Source organism: Archocentrus centrarchus, chromosome 11 (genome assembly GCF_007364275.1).
Source record: "Archocentrus centrarchus isolate MPI-CPG fArcCen1 chromosome 11, fArcCen1, whole genome shotgun sequence".
NCBI lineage: Eukaryota > Metazoa > Chordata > Actinopteri > Cichliformes > Cichlidae > Archocentrus > Archocentrus centrarchus.
The window spans coordinates 28752412-28767410 of record NC_044356.1 but is presented as its reverse complement, the minus strand read 5'-3'; the positions used below and the strand labels follow the sequence as shown (position 1 = coordinate 28767410).

Here is a 14999-nt window from a genome sequence, read left to right as displayed (position 1 = left end):
CATCTTTTTTAGATGTATTTGGTATTGCGTTGTATTTTGTACCCTTTGCTTAGATTTTAGAACCCACTAATAAACAATCTAAATCATTTGTAAAACTGATAAAACCCTAAAATTTAATCTTAAACCTTTATTTTGTGAAATGCTACTTATGATTTGAAAAATCAGATAAAAATAAGAAATAAACATCTTCATGAATGGGGATCAAAATGACCCCTCCCCTTACCCACCCAGCTCTTCTAAAAGGTGACGTGTGTTATTTTGTATGATTATATTCCCTGACTGCACGACGGGAGAGAACAATTTAACAACAACAAAGCAAAAAATTGCATAGTTTTAACACAATGTATTAATAGAGATGTTTATGATTCCAAATTTACTATTGTTGAAATTGGATGAAAAAAATGAGTACTTAGCTAGTCTGAAAGTAAGAAAACACTCAGGAAACAATGAAAACTGATCAAAAGTTAAATTTGTTAAGATATCTTTGTTGTCAATACAATGAAATTTAGTTGGAGCCATCCTCCAGGTGCCAAAATAATAAATACAACATAGAAATAAGGTTTATTTACAACTGAGTGCAGTGTGCTAAAATGGTGCAGTGGATGTGCAAGGAGACTGTCTGTTGGGTTTGATATGGTCAGTGTTCAGTAAGGTTACGGCTCTGTGGTAAAAGCTGTTATTCAGTCTTGAGGTCTGGGCGTACAGTGTCCTGTAACACCTCCCAGAAGGCAGAGGGGTGAAGAGGCAGTGTCCAGGATGTGTGATGTGACCCGCCTGGTGCAGTGGGGAGCTGGGTGCCGGTGATCCTCTGAGCAGTCTTGATGATGCGCTGGAGAGCTTACTGAGCTCACTGAGTACCATACTGAGATACAGTATGTGAGGATGGACTCGATGGCTGACCTGTAGAAGCTCACCAGCAGCTGTTGTGGGAGTTGCACTCTCTTCAAGCACCTCAGGAAGTGAAACCTCTGGAGACCTTTCTTGACTGTCGCTGTGGTGTTGACGGTCCAGGTCATGTCGTGGCTGATGTTGACCCCGAGGTACTTGATGCTCTGCATGACCTCCACTCTCTCGCCACTGATGGTGATCAGGCGATGGACGAGGGGCGTCAGTCTCCTGAAGTTCAGGATCAGCTCCTTCGTCTTTGTTCTCCAGTTCTCCTGGTTCTCGACCTCTGTTCTGTAGGCAGCCTCATCGCTGGATGTAATCCTGCCTACCGCAATGGTGTCGTCTGCAAACTTTATGATAGTGTTGGTCTCATGGGTGGGTTTGCAGTCTTGTGTGTAGAGGAAGAAGGGGAAGGGGCTTAACACACAGCCCTGTGGTGTGTCGGTGTTCAGGGTGAAGCTGGAAGAGACCCGCTCCCCCATGCGCACAGTCTGTGGTCTGCTGCTGAGGAAGTCCAGGACCCAGCTGCTCAGGTGTGTGTTGAGGCCCAGGAGGTCCAGCTTGCCTGCTTGGTCGTGAGCTTATGGGGTGAGTGGGTGGGTGGGTGGGGGGGTAGTGTCGAAGGCGGAGCTATAAGCAATGAATAGCATCCGCACATAGCTATCTTGCTGGTCTAGGTGGGTCAGGGCAGAGTGGAGGGCCAGTGACACAGCATCCTTGGTTGACCTGTTTGCCCTGTAGGCAAACTGGTGAGGTCCAAAGAGGGGGATGCTGTTCTTCAAGTGACCCAGGATGAGTTGCTCGAAGCACTTCATCAACACCGGTGTCAGGGCCACTGGCTGAAAGTCATTGAGAGACCTGATGGTTGATTGTTTCTACACAGGCATGATTGTCACTGATTTGAGGCCTGCTGCAGGGAGATGTTAAACAGGTCTGTGAGCATTGCTGTCAGCTCCCCTGCGCAGTGCTTCAGAACCCGTCCTGGTACTCCATCAGGTCCAGTAGCCTTTTTGGGGTTGATGTGCTGCAGGGTTCCTCTCACCTCTTCTTGTTTTGTAGATTGTCAGCACAATCAAACCTGGCAAAGAAGTGGTTCAGGTCGTCTGGGAGGCTAGAGTGGGTGGAGCTGGCGTGGGTGCTGTTGTAGCTGGTGATGCCTGGAAAATGTTTACAGATGTCAGAGCAGAGGGCCATTTTCCCATAAACGTCTATGGGATTGGGAGCCTTTTTGCAACCAACCACAGGGACTGCCCCCAGTGGCCAGTTTGAAGAATGCAGGTTTAGGCACCTCTGTACTTACTTGATCCAGAATCTATGTCCATCTTTTATACTGTCTATGGGATAAACATTGCTCTGGTTGGGTGGTTATATGTTAGTGTACCCTGACACAACCAACTTACAACTACTCATTTTCTTTATTAAAGTAATCGCTGATTAGCAGGGTTTCCATCTACTTATGCCAGGTTTCCATTAGTACCTACTCAGCGCGGGTTGACTCGACTCGGCACAACTCACCACGGTCTTGTTTTGTTTCCATTGGAACTGAGTACCACCGCAGTGTGGGTGGAGGCGACATAGCAGTGCAGGTAGTAATCTCTTGACATAATTTGTATGCGGCTCAAAACACAACACAACAGTAGATGAGATAGAGGCAAGCTGACATAGCTAATGCTAGTTTAATATCATCATCATGCATAAGTCCCCCGTACAATGTTTTAATGGATGAAGGTTATCATTAAGTATTAACCCTATACCACTGAACATGTCATAATTGACTCATTGTACTTCAAAAGTGCCGCCGTTCTGTACTTCCGGCAACAATTATCACAATAACCCTATGTTGGTTGTAAAGTGCAGTTTCTCAGTTTTCAGAAACCGTTTAAATGTTTTTGATAGGACAAACGGTCGCATAATTACGGTAATTAAAAGTTACTATGATCAGCCGTTTTAACCAGCTGTTCGCGGTTATTGGGGCAGGTAACGTTTGCTTCAGCCGCGATCGCCCGGGAGTATAGGGTTATAATATGTATGCTGTGTGCGTGGTTCAGATGGCTCTCATGTTGCAAAACTACCGCTGCAAACTGTTGGGATGGGCATTCAACTGGTGCTTTGTGTGCCTCCATTTACTTGCTGTCGGGTTTTAAAAATGGCACGCTTAATTCTGCTGAAGGAGTCTAGTGACAACACTCCCTGGCCAATCAGTGGAATGCTGTTCTTCCGCATCACATTTTCGGATTGCCTCGTATCGCTTGGAACCTCGGCTGAGTGAGTACAAAAAAAGTACCTGGTACTAATGGAAACACCTTCAAACTACACGGAGTCGAGTGGAGCCGTGCTGAGTAGGAACTAAGTTTAGTTTCCATCTTGCTTGTTTACAGCTTCCTGTCACAGAGGGAGACGAGTGCTGCCGTCTGTGGGGAAGCCCAGGCATGGCTGTGCAGCATCTTACACTCAACAGTTAACTAATACATTAGTATTTATACTGCTTACTAGCACTATAACAATGCCCAGTCGACTAGTAATGATAGTAAAATATCCAATCTGATTGGCTCTGCAGTTTTTTACTTCAACAATTTTTTCTAGAATGACAAACAAAAATGACTAAATGGGGATGCAGAGAAGCATCATTTTAAGAGCACTGTAGTGGCTCAATGAGACATGAAACGGCTCCCTAAAGAGAGTTGTGCCTTAAGTCAGGCTTAGCATAAATTTTAAACAGTTTATTATTCATCTACAAACAATGCCAAGCCAGCAGGGGCAAACAAGGCAATTCGCCTGCACTAATGTTGTCTTCCTTTAAGAAGCGAGGCCAGCCGCCATGGTTTCCAGCTAGCCCTCATGGCTGAGGCAACACCATGCATCTGCCACGGATGTCAAGTCACTGGAATATCTACCGAGAGGGAGAGACACACAACAACCGAATGCATTTTTTTTTTTTTTTTGGCTCATCATGTTGTGTATCCTGAGACAAGACCTGACAGGCAACCCAGTAATTAGATTTTACTCTTTGCTAAAATGAGTTCTAGAGAGGTTGCTATCAAACATCATTTTATGACTGATGGAAAATCAATTTGCCCCAATTCACCGGTGATTGCAGACTTATTGTTTAGTATATGAAATGCCAGGTTTTTTTTTTTTGGTTTTTTTTTTTTACTACTGTCATTTTTATATTAAGCAATAAAAAAACCATAAAAAATACCACAAACCAGGATGTTGCATAACACAACTGAAACCCTTCTTCATCACAAAAAAAGCAGCAAATAAAAACAAACTCGTGTGAGCTAAGAGTCCTGCAAAAAGGAAAAAAAAATTCATTTAACTCTTAAAGTTTCTATGTTGCTAATGGTAGAAAGCACATTTAGTAGGATGCACTGCGCTGAAAGCTGCCAGTGTAGACCTGCTCTTTGCACAAAGGAGAGCAGTACAACAGGAGCTGTTAGGCTCCTCTAATTTCTGAGGTGACATTTTGTCAATATCGCTACACCGCTTCTCTCCTTAGTTACCGTCTCCCCTCAGTTATACTGACCAGAGTCCTGAGACGCATCCTGAAGGTCAAAGATTTTGATAAAAATCTCCTTCATAAAGCCAAACACTCAGAATCATCTGATGTCCTGCAGCACATTAAGCATTTTTATCTTTTACTTAACAGGACCCATTATACTCCTTTCTAAGCCCATGTTTAAGAATAAGGACTCAGAATCACTGTTCCAAATACTCGTGTCTGAAACCTGCCATTTTTTTTCTTTAAGTCAACTTTCTTCTCAGTGGCAAAGAAAAACATCTAAACAGCAGCAGCTCAGATTAGTGTTTAATATTAAGTTTTAGGGGGTTAATTAGTTATTTCTACAACTGATTTAGATTATTTCATTACAGATCATAAAATATATCAGAATTCAGTAATGGACAAAGGATAGTTGACACATCTAAATAATTTTCACCCGACCTGCAGCCTCTCTCTCATCCATCGTCAGCACTGCTCCGCCTCAGTCTGCAGCCCTCCTCAGCTCCGCTCCTGAGGCCTGAAACCCATCCGATTCAGCTGCTCTGCTCTGGATTTCACCCTTTATTTGCTTGGTTCTCCACACTCTGGACTCTCTGCTCAGTTCATCTATGGTTACCCCGCTGCCATGCACAGCCAGCAACCGGGCAAGTTCTCCATGTGTCCAGTCACACTGCCCCACTCTGCTCTGCCCATCAATATCCCATCCACGAGCCGTTCAGCCCTGCAATGGTTATTAATCTTTTATCTAACTACAGTCCTGTATACTGTATATTTATGTATCAATCAATATTTGAACTCAGTAACCAAACAAATGTAGCCCACTCTCTTCTGTGCTCCTTCCTCCTCCATCTTCTAAATTCATTGAAGTTTATTGCTCATTCTAGGACTGGGTACCTTTCACATTTGAAACAGTACCAGTACCTGGACTTCGGTACTGGTACCCAGCGATACCTTTTTTTTTTAACTTTACTTGCTCTGAAATAATAAATTAAAAATATTCTCTTAAAAAAAAAAATCCATACTTCTTAAGTGAAATATTTTGTTATTTTTTTAAAAAACATTTTACACACTCAACAAAATAAAAGAAAATAAAGTTTTTCTTCAGAAAGCCTCATCTTTTCAAGCGGTTGTTGCATCTTTCTCTGTATAACCTGGGAATCCCTGAGCACCTGTACTGATATATCATTGAAAATATGGTGAAAATTAACATGATCATGCACTCATATCTTAATGGAGACTAACTGAAACAATCCTTTTGGTGCACACCGCAGTTTGTGAGAGCAACAGCAGCAAGCAAACCCTAAAAAATCACTGTGCTGCCCCTACTGTACATATGTCTATACAGAGTTATTATAAAAGGTGAAACTTAAGGTATGAGACACAAAGGAAGGGAAATACAGTGTAAATTTACCATCATTACCTCAAATTGGAAGTGCACAGCTGGAGGTATTAACACAAGAATGAGATGAAGTACCTGGGGGTAGATCTCAGTCGAGATATCACCCTGTCATAGGTGTAAAAGTGCTTTGACTTTCTTAATAGGACAGCTTTTGATTTGACATTCATTAGCAGACGGCGTCTGCTGCTTTGTGTGTCCCCAGACTTCACTGGCCCCGAAAAGAAAAAAAAGAAAAAGAGCCCATCTGTCTAAAGCACAAGCATGAACCCTGAGAGGCAAAAACAACACCTATTAGATAAGTGTGTCTCTTTGTCTCATTGATCAGGCATCTGAATCTAGGCCTGCATTTCCACTGGTAAAGACCCTTCTTCTCTAACACATCTGTCATCTCTCTAAATGCTTCATCTTAAGCACTGATGCTGCTGTTCCTGGGCACCATGAAACAGATGGCAGTGTTAAATCTGAATGATGTAGTACACGTCCCTTGTGGACTTTGTTTTCTTCCATCGCCATTAGTCTTCCAGCCTGCTGTGATAAATTTGAGGAAATCTAGTAGGACATTACAAGGGGCTGTAAAGATAAAACGTCAGTGGTCTGATGTGGAGGGAGGCTGCGTTTCTACCGTTAGCCTACTTCCTGCATATTGCACACTTTAACTGATCATGACTGTGTCTCCTTAAGCAGAAAGTGCTTCCTCGATGCTTCTTGTGTAATCATGTTTTTCATTCATTCTTGGCACAAGGTTGAAAAGTAAAACGCTGATGAAAAATGTCTTTCACTGAACGCTCTGATTATACTGGCTCAGTGATTTTCACAGACAACACCACAATGAAAATAGACGGGCAGAAAGAAAGCGGAACAACCTTCTTTTTTTTTTTTTCCACCATTTTGTGTGAAATGAGGCTCACGTAATTTCAAATGAAAACCTTCGTTATGGATACACTGGTGATTGCTCAGCGTGGTGACTGATTGCAAAGCCATCTCCACTGCTGACCCCCTGCCGCAGAGTCACAAAGAGGGTCAAAATGTCCTACGGCAAAGATTTGACTTTCCAAATAAGTCCTCTTTTTGGTTTTTGAGCAGGGAATTTTTATTACTTTGCCTCTTTTTTGGAAACTACAAGAAGTCTTCCTCCAAGGGAAACACTGCTCCAGTCAAGTCAGGTACTGTGGTCTTTAAAATTCAGCATGTTTTGGATGTTACGTTCTGAGCATCTGGAATCTGTGAAAGACTTTGTCTTATTTATGGGGTATTAAATTTACAACATGTGACTTTTGGTCTTGAGACGTAGAGTACTGTAAATCCCACCGTCCTTTCCTTCAGAAGGTGTAATTCCCACCACATCACCCGTCACTTATCTTGACAAGCTGCCTACCTCGGAAACAGCATTAGGTACCCAGCATCTGTGACGCCACCACAGGCGTTTCAGAAGCAGACCGCTAAGGCAGCCTGCACTAAGAATAAAAAAGAAAACACAAGTATTCCTGTTTTACTGACTGTCTGCCTTAGGCCTCTGACACAACACGACATCAAAGTAGTAGCAGTGACGAAGTCTGAATGATCAAACACCTTGAGTCACTCCGTGCAGTTAAACACACTGTAAAGACTGTAGGCGAGACCAAGTGGCTGCTGACACGCGTATCATTCTGGGCCTTTGCGAAAGCATGAGTTGCTAAGCTTGAGTTGTCAGCCTGTGGTTCTCCTGTGTTGCAGGAAAAGTAAAGGAGGAAAAAAATTTAAAATGAATTCCACTAAATAACCAGAAACCTGCTGAACTCCTCTGTCTACTGTGGTCAAACACCTCATCCAAACACACAACAGAAACTGGCCGTGAGTTGCCATAGATGCTCAATTATGGCCCAGTGACAGAAGATGTCCCACAGTAAGCGGCCTTTAGCTGGAAATCTATGACCTTTGAAAAAATACTTTTATTCCCATCATTTTTTAGCTGCGCTATCGGCACGGCTAACGGCCGTCTCTGCATTAGCCGCTCGGTCCACCACTTTGTTCTAGGCTGAAATACCTCAACAATTAACAGCAGATCACTGTTATTTTCTCTGTTCATGGTTCTCATTAAATATGGACCATTTGTGAAATTCTGGGCTGATTGGCCTTTAAAATCTTCTGGCTTCTTTAAACTCTTGATCACACTGTTCAAATAAGCACAAACTCAATGATACACATTTAGGAAACTTGATCTTATATTACACAACAGATAAATATCGACTGATGCTGGGCTGATAAATCACTACATTACTAGTTCTCAGAAGATGAAACCTGGCTGCAGCCCTGACATCTTGTATAATTCTGCACACTTGTCAGACAAAATAGAAATTTCCATCTAGAAAGACAGAAATTGTATTTTTTTTTTGCTACTGGATCAGTGCCACATGGTTTACTGTAATCCTGTGAGTATGTTAGCATTGCAAACGTTAGCAAGTAGCTCAAACTAATGCAAAAAGCTAAAATAATATAGAATAATTATAATGCTAATGTATAGGCCTACTGGATACATTTTCATTAGCTTTTTTGGCTGGAGCAGTTCTCCAGGCCACAGACTTCCTATCATATACTGATGTGGATGCACTGCCATAAAAACATATTTTATAGCAGGAATTGTATGCTGCTGCTCTTATGCTGTAATAATAATCACATAAGCATACTTGTGTATTATTAAAGCAGGGTACACTTTAGGCCAGGCCTACGTGGTGATTAACAAGTTGCTACCCTGCAACATGGCTTGTTGTCATATTTGTCCAGCGCTGATAAGAAAATGCTCGGCGGGAGGGGGTGGGCATGCATCTTTGATATACAGTCTATGGGTCTGACCCATTTAGTGTTTGTTGTGATCTTTTTGTATTGTTTGCCCAACCACCCTCATAATTACTTGCTGCACGTTCCTGATGAAGCTTGTTTTGGGGTTATTTTTTAAGTAGTGCCCTGAAACTACTTAATAAACACTTTTCCTGTGTTCCACTTCCTGTCCGTCTCTTGTCTAAGAGTTGCTGTTGTTCCTCTGGGATGCGTCTGCCCTTTAAAGCATTGTCACAGAGCTTTCCTTGTGCCCACGGGCTTCTGGATCCATCCTACAATGTAGCATACTAAAGCAAGGTGCAAGGGAAGGTGCGAGGTGTCAGCAGGAGGAAGTCTCTGAGGTGTCACATATGAAATAATACTTTGATCACCCCCGAGCTGCATGAAATCACCTCACCACGACCTTTCCAAGTGTCCGGCCGGTGCCGTGCCACAGCTGTCATCCTCCTCATTTCCCTACAGAGACGTCACCGCCTCTCCACTAATAAAATTAAAGACCCTCTCCTCACAAGTAGCCCCCCCTCCAGCCTCCTTGACCATAGAGCTTGATTGGTAGCAGAGTGCTGCAGTTTTCAATGACTCTCCAGAGATAAAGCTGCCTCTTCAAAAAATGATGATAGCTCAGTGCTCTGTGTAGTATAAACACGGTAAGAGGAGGCTGTGATCTGGGAGCTTGCGGACCGACAACCACGGCTGTCACGCTGAGGTAGCGTTTTGTGAGGTTCCCCGAGGCGTCAGCTCTCTTCTGAAAGATGTAAATGTCGTGAAATGTCTTCGGGGCATCTAAAAACAGCTTTTTAGCTCGAGTCTTATGTCTTAAGGTTGTGAGCGCCTTATTTGCCTTTCAAATTTAATTATGTCTAAATTACTCAGTTCTGGCTGTTCTGTATGACACAGAGTGTACAGTACAGTTACACAGGTTGTCTTGTTTCATTTGTCAGTGGCTACATTTTTTTTGTATGTGTGTGTCTTTGTAGACAGTAATGTGTGGAAGAACCCTTTTATACAAGTTAAACACAGAATCTTAAGATCTCTGTGACTGCAGGGCAATGTCACACAGAGAGATGTAAAACAAGTGAGTATATGCACGGGCACTCTGCATTTACACATAATGTTAATAAAACCACTGCGTGCAGATTTTTTTTTAAATGACTCTGAATATAGAATATATTTGTTTGTGGGGGAAATTTTTGAAAATGCCCTTTACGTGAGTACTCCTTTTTCTTAGAGCTCAAACAATTGGTTGATTAGTCATTTAACAGGTAGGTAACAGATACGTGACTACAGCAAACTGATTAAAAAATTCAACTAATCAAAAAGTGCTGTTAATTTTCAAGCATTAGCGCCAAAGATTCCACAGTTCCTCTTACTCAGTTATTGAGCTAATGCTACTTTTCTTTGTTATTTACTTTACGCTAAATATAAAAAGATTCCTGAATATTTTCAGGTGTTCAGCTGTTGATCAGACAAAATAAGGAAATTCCCGTCATCCTCTTGGACTCAGGTAAAGGGATATTCACAGACTTTTAGAGTTTTATAACCACTTACAAGTGTTGCAACTTTAAATCCATCCTGAAACAGCTCTGGGCTGTTATTTAAGGAGCTATTTTGAAGCATTATCTACTAATCTGATAAAAAGTGCTTAGTTAAGGTTTTAAGAAACCTTTTACCCTGGAAGATAAACTTATCCTACCACCTTTGCTGTTGCAAAATTCATATCAGGATTTTTTTGAGTACTATGGCTTTTTTTTTTTTTGAATGTGATTTTAAAAAACATAAGCCAATAGTTACCACATCAAAACCCTCAGAAATAAAGATTATAATCCTGAAGACATTTCTGTCCTTAATACTAGTTTACTCTGCTGCCACTAACAAAAATGATTAATGGAGACTGCGTGCTAACTGAATGAATTAATACTGTAAGTAGCCTTAACGTTTATTTAATTAAGTAGAGTTTTAGACAAACAGCTGCACTATAAATGCATAAATAAGAAGCTTTAGGCAAAACAATAATTTTTGCCAAAAAACGACTTAGGCCATTATTTTAGTGAGGTGACGGTATGGGAGATGCCTGAAGGGCACTTTGAAGAATGGCTCATTACTGGCAGCAGGGCTCCAACCAAAGATTGTCAAGTAAACATTTAATCCACAGAATTTTAGAAAACAGTGAATCATAACCAAATGTGAATGTTGCTTATTCTGATCAAAATTAAGATCCAAGAATATTTAAATAACTTATAATCCATCCATCCATCCATCCATTCACTTCCGCTTATCCTGGTCAGGGTCGCGGGGGGGCTGGAGCCTATCCCAGCTGTCATAGGGCGAGAGGCAGGGTACACCCTGAACAGGTCGCCAGCCTGTCACAGGGCCAACACAGAGAGACGAACAACCTTTCACACTCACATTCACACCTATGGGCAATTTAGATTAGCCAATTAACCTAACCCCAGTAAGTGCATGTCTTTGGAATGTGGGAGGAAACCGGAGTACCCGGAGGAAACCCACGCAAGCACAGGGAGAACATGCAAACTCCACACAGAGAGAGGGAGAGGCCTGGGCCAAGGTGGAATCGAACCCAGGCCTTCCAGATGGTATTCTATCTGTGAGGCAACAGTGCTAACCACTGCGCCACCGTGCTGCCATATAACTTATAATTTAGTGAGAAAAATGGTTTAATCAACGAGTGTGTATATAGTGGCAGTGCAAATCAATGTAATGAATTTCTACTCTGCTGAATCAATAGGTCTAAGTAAGATGAAGTCTTATAGGACTGGATATCATAACAAAACTGATCAGTCACATTTATTGCATCCACTACAGAAAAACATTTGAAGTTAACAAAGGTATCTGACGTAGCATTGCAATCAGTTTAAGAGGAGCAGCCTTTTAAAAACCCTCCTCTTTCTTTCCTTATGTGTTCACAAATTTGGCAGCGCTGTTTCTAGCATAAGGCCATCGGGGTAATACCATGACAGAGAGACTGTAAATTGTTCTGCTTGTTATCCTCCGGCAGCTGAAATCCTTCCACGCAATCGGAGCTCAGATTGGTGACTGGGAGCTCCTTAGGCTGTGAGAAACATTGTTAGGAGACTTCTTGTCCAGACACACACACACACACACACACACACACACACACACACACACACACACACACACACACACACACACACACACACATATATACACTCTGCTCATGGCCCTGCTGCAGCTGGGACCAGCTATGACTTTCTTCAAGGTGAAAATAATGCACCTTTGTCCACCACAAAGCTAAATAGGATTGTGACTGTGACGAGGGAGCTATGGCGTTCTGTCGCAGTTTTAATTGCAGAAGCAGCAATTAAAGGTAACAAATATATCACTGGCTGTTATTTTTTTAGGGTATGTACACGTTTACTCTGGCAGGAAGGATATTTAGAACTATGGATAAACAAAGAGGACATACCACAAATTATATCCTGTGTTTATGGACAAACAATGAAATTTGATCTGTCCAAGACCACTTATCCCTGGCCCTGCATAAAGCTTCTGTTTCATGCATGCACAATATCAGCCTGCAGTAACTTCTGAGCCACATCCAGGGCACAGGACAAACAAATAAGAGAGGAAGTAAGTGCATCAGCTGTCTCTGGAGGCGCAGGCTTCTGTGTCTGAGCCCTATTAGTTGCTTCGTCTCCCTCCAGATAACAGACATGAAAATTTCTGAGTCCACCCAGCTTCCAGCCTCCAGCCTCTACTTGATGGACTCCATTTTTTTTTTTTCCTCCTGTGCTGCCACCAAAACACTCCCACCATTATTCACAGGGCTGCTTTTAAAACAAATAGCCTCAGACTCCTGAGGCGGACCAGCGCTTCCCCCAGCAAGCATGTGTACACCCAGCCGCCAACATTTCAAGATCCAAACCTCGGTCGGTGCGCATTGGAGATGCAGTGTGTGTGTGTGTGTGTGTGAGCGCAAAAAAAAAAGAAAAAAGAGAGAGCACGATATCACAAAAGATGGATGAAGCCGAGGTGACATACATCCTGACACCTCTACAAAAGAAAACATCGACCACCCTACTCACAAAAGCCAGGAGACAGAATAATGCTTTTTTTTGTTCTCTCTGACTGATTTCCTTTTTTGCCCCAGCTGCCGCCAATTCAATCCAATTTTTGACACCCTAAATGTGGCAACAATCATTCTTTCTTTGAAGTGGCACAGGCAGGCCTACATAAATGTAGTGCATTGTGTGCTGATAAAATACAGTGGAAGACCAAAGTGAAAGCCTTTGACCTTGTGTGGCTTGGAAAGTGTGATAGCCGCCTGGATATAAGAAAATCAATATTCTACATTTAGCTGTTCGGGACCCTATGTTAAATGGAGCAGCACACCACAAAGACTGTTTATTTCACAGTGAAACATTGAGGGAAATGCACCTTTAGTCAGATTTTTTTATTTTTTATTAAGATGATTAAAGCATAGATAATATGTTTATCGCAAAGAGCTTGAATGAATTCCTTAGAGCAAACTGTAATTACGTCACTGAGGCTGCGGAGGGAGGTTTATTTTAAGCTCTTAGATTCAAAGATTAGATTCTTACTAACAGCTAGGCCCAGACTTTTTAAATCTTCAACACCTGCCTAATTGTATTTTTGGCTTAAGTTGAACTGCGACATTGTGTTTTCTGAGAATATCTTAAAGGACGACTCAAAGGTCAATGAAAACATTTCACACTTTGCAAAAGGCTTCATTAACAGCAAGCATCCTTCTGAGCCTCAAACAGGACAGAACAGCATAGATGACTCCTAACAGCATGCACGCCATAATCCAGCTGCTCACAACCCGCAAGACTTTGTTAGCTCGTATCCTCATTCCCTACTTAAGGCCAAATACCCAGAATGCAGTGAACTCGCTGCCCTTGTATGCGGCTCCTATAACTTCTTTTTTTATACTTTAAGAGGTGTAAACACAACTCGTTGCACATTAAACTGCTTTTTGATTCAGCGCACTCACTCAAGCTGTTAAGATAAATGTCATTTTCAAGTTTCTGCCCTAGTATGAACTCTAAAGCGCAAGATAACATACAGCAAATTCAAGCTGCATAAAAAAGCATCAGTTTTTCATGTATCCTTTGAAAAGGGGCGCTGTTTCAGCTTTATGGTCATTTTGCAGAATGCAGTCGTACTGTACTGTGTTAATGTTTTAGCCTATCGTCAATACCAGCTTTGTTTCTTTTATTCTGGGAGAGAACTTTGAGTTTTTTTGGCAAATAAAAGGTTGCAAATGTTTTGCTCAAATATACATAGAAGAAGAGAGATTGTCACTCTGTTGCTTTTTTTTATTTGTTTCAAACCAACAGTCACGTTTTCTTTGTGCGACGGCTGTTTCACATTCTTGACCCAGTAACGCCAAGTGTGTCATATTTGATACAAAGCTAAACCCAAAGCCTGATCCTGCTCTAAGCTTGGACTCGCTCATTCAGGAGATGCTCCTGTGTATACTCTGGGGACAGTTTGAGGACTACCCCCTAACTTGCAGATAGTGTATTACAGTTATGATAACACATCCTTAAGTGTACATTATCTCAATAAAGAGCTCAGTGCCTCATATATTAAAACATGTTGTTGGAAGTTGCACGTTTACACATAAATCCTTGGAATAAATACACAATACTGATGACACTTTTGGTTAAAAAGCAGAACTTACTTTTGTCCTTGATTACTGTAATTGTTGTCATACGATTCATATCCCTGGTCGTCATAAGCTGTTCCGTAGCCGTCGTCATATTCCTGTAGTTCAGAAGCAGACAAAATTTTACACGGTTAGATGAACCTCAACGCAGAAAGAAATCAAGCAAACATTTTGACATTGATAAGATGTTGATATGACAAGCTGTTCAACATCACACCTGCTGAAATGTAGAGCGATGAGGTTGAGAAAACATACAGTATGATTAATAAATGCTGCTGTGTTGTGCTGTTTGTTTAGCTTGTGATTAAATACCTTTCTGACGCTGGCGAACAACAACATGTGTCGCTTTAAATCTCATCTCTTACTAAGAGCGACTTTTTCGTTTGCAATTCAGTGCATCAAAGCTTTCAACACACATATAGGTCAAAAAGCTTTATCTGCTGCTGTTGGAAGTCCATATGCGGCGGCACCATTAGAGCAGCAACTGCAGCCCTGCCCTTGTCTCTGTGTCAACTGACTGACAGTGGGATGCAAAGAGTTGCTGTGGCTATGTTTCATCAGCACCTCAAAGGATGAGCCTTGAACATCTGTTTATACTCCAGCAATCTGCACCCCTCCCACCCCCGCACTCTACCCAGGCCCCCGCCAAGAGGAACATCAAAGAGAACCAGTGCCGCACCCGTCCTAATTTGGGATAAATGGGACTTATGTTCCACAAAAGGCGT

General features: G+C 42.0%; 1 protein-coding gene across 2 annotated transcripts in view; it reads right to left on the bottom strand.

Annotated features, from left to right (window-relative positions):
• The window catches only part of khdrbs3 (KH domain containing, RNA binding, signal transduction associated 3), a 131349-nt gene that overhangs the window by 7085 nt on the left and 109265 nt on the right, over positions 1–14999 (bottom strand). For both annotated transcript variants that reach the window (XM_030740920.1, XM_030740919.1), the window contains one exon: positions 14290–14372. In XM_030740920.1, coding sequence (XP_030596780.1) covers positions 14290–14372 — 83 coding nt within the window. The remainder of the gene's footprint in view (positions 1–14289; positions 14373–14999) is intronic.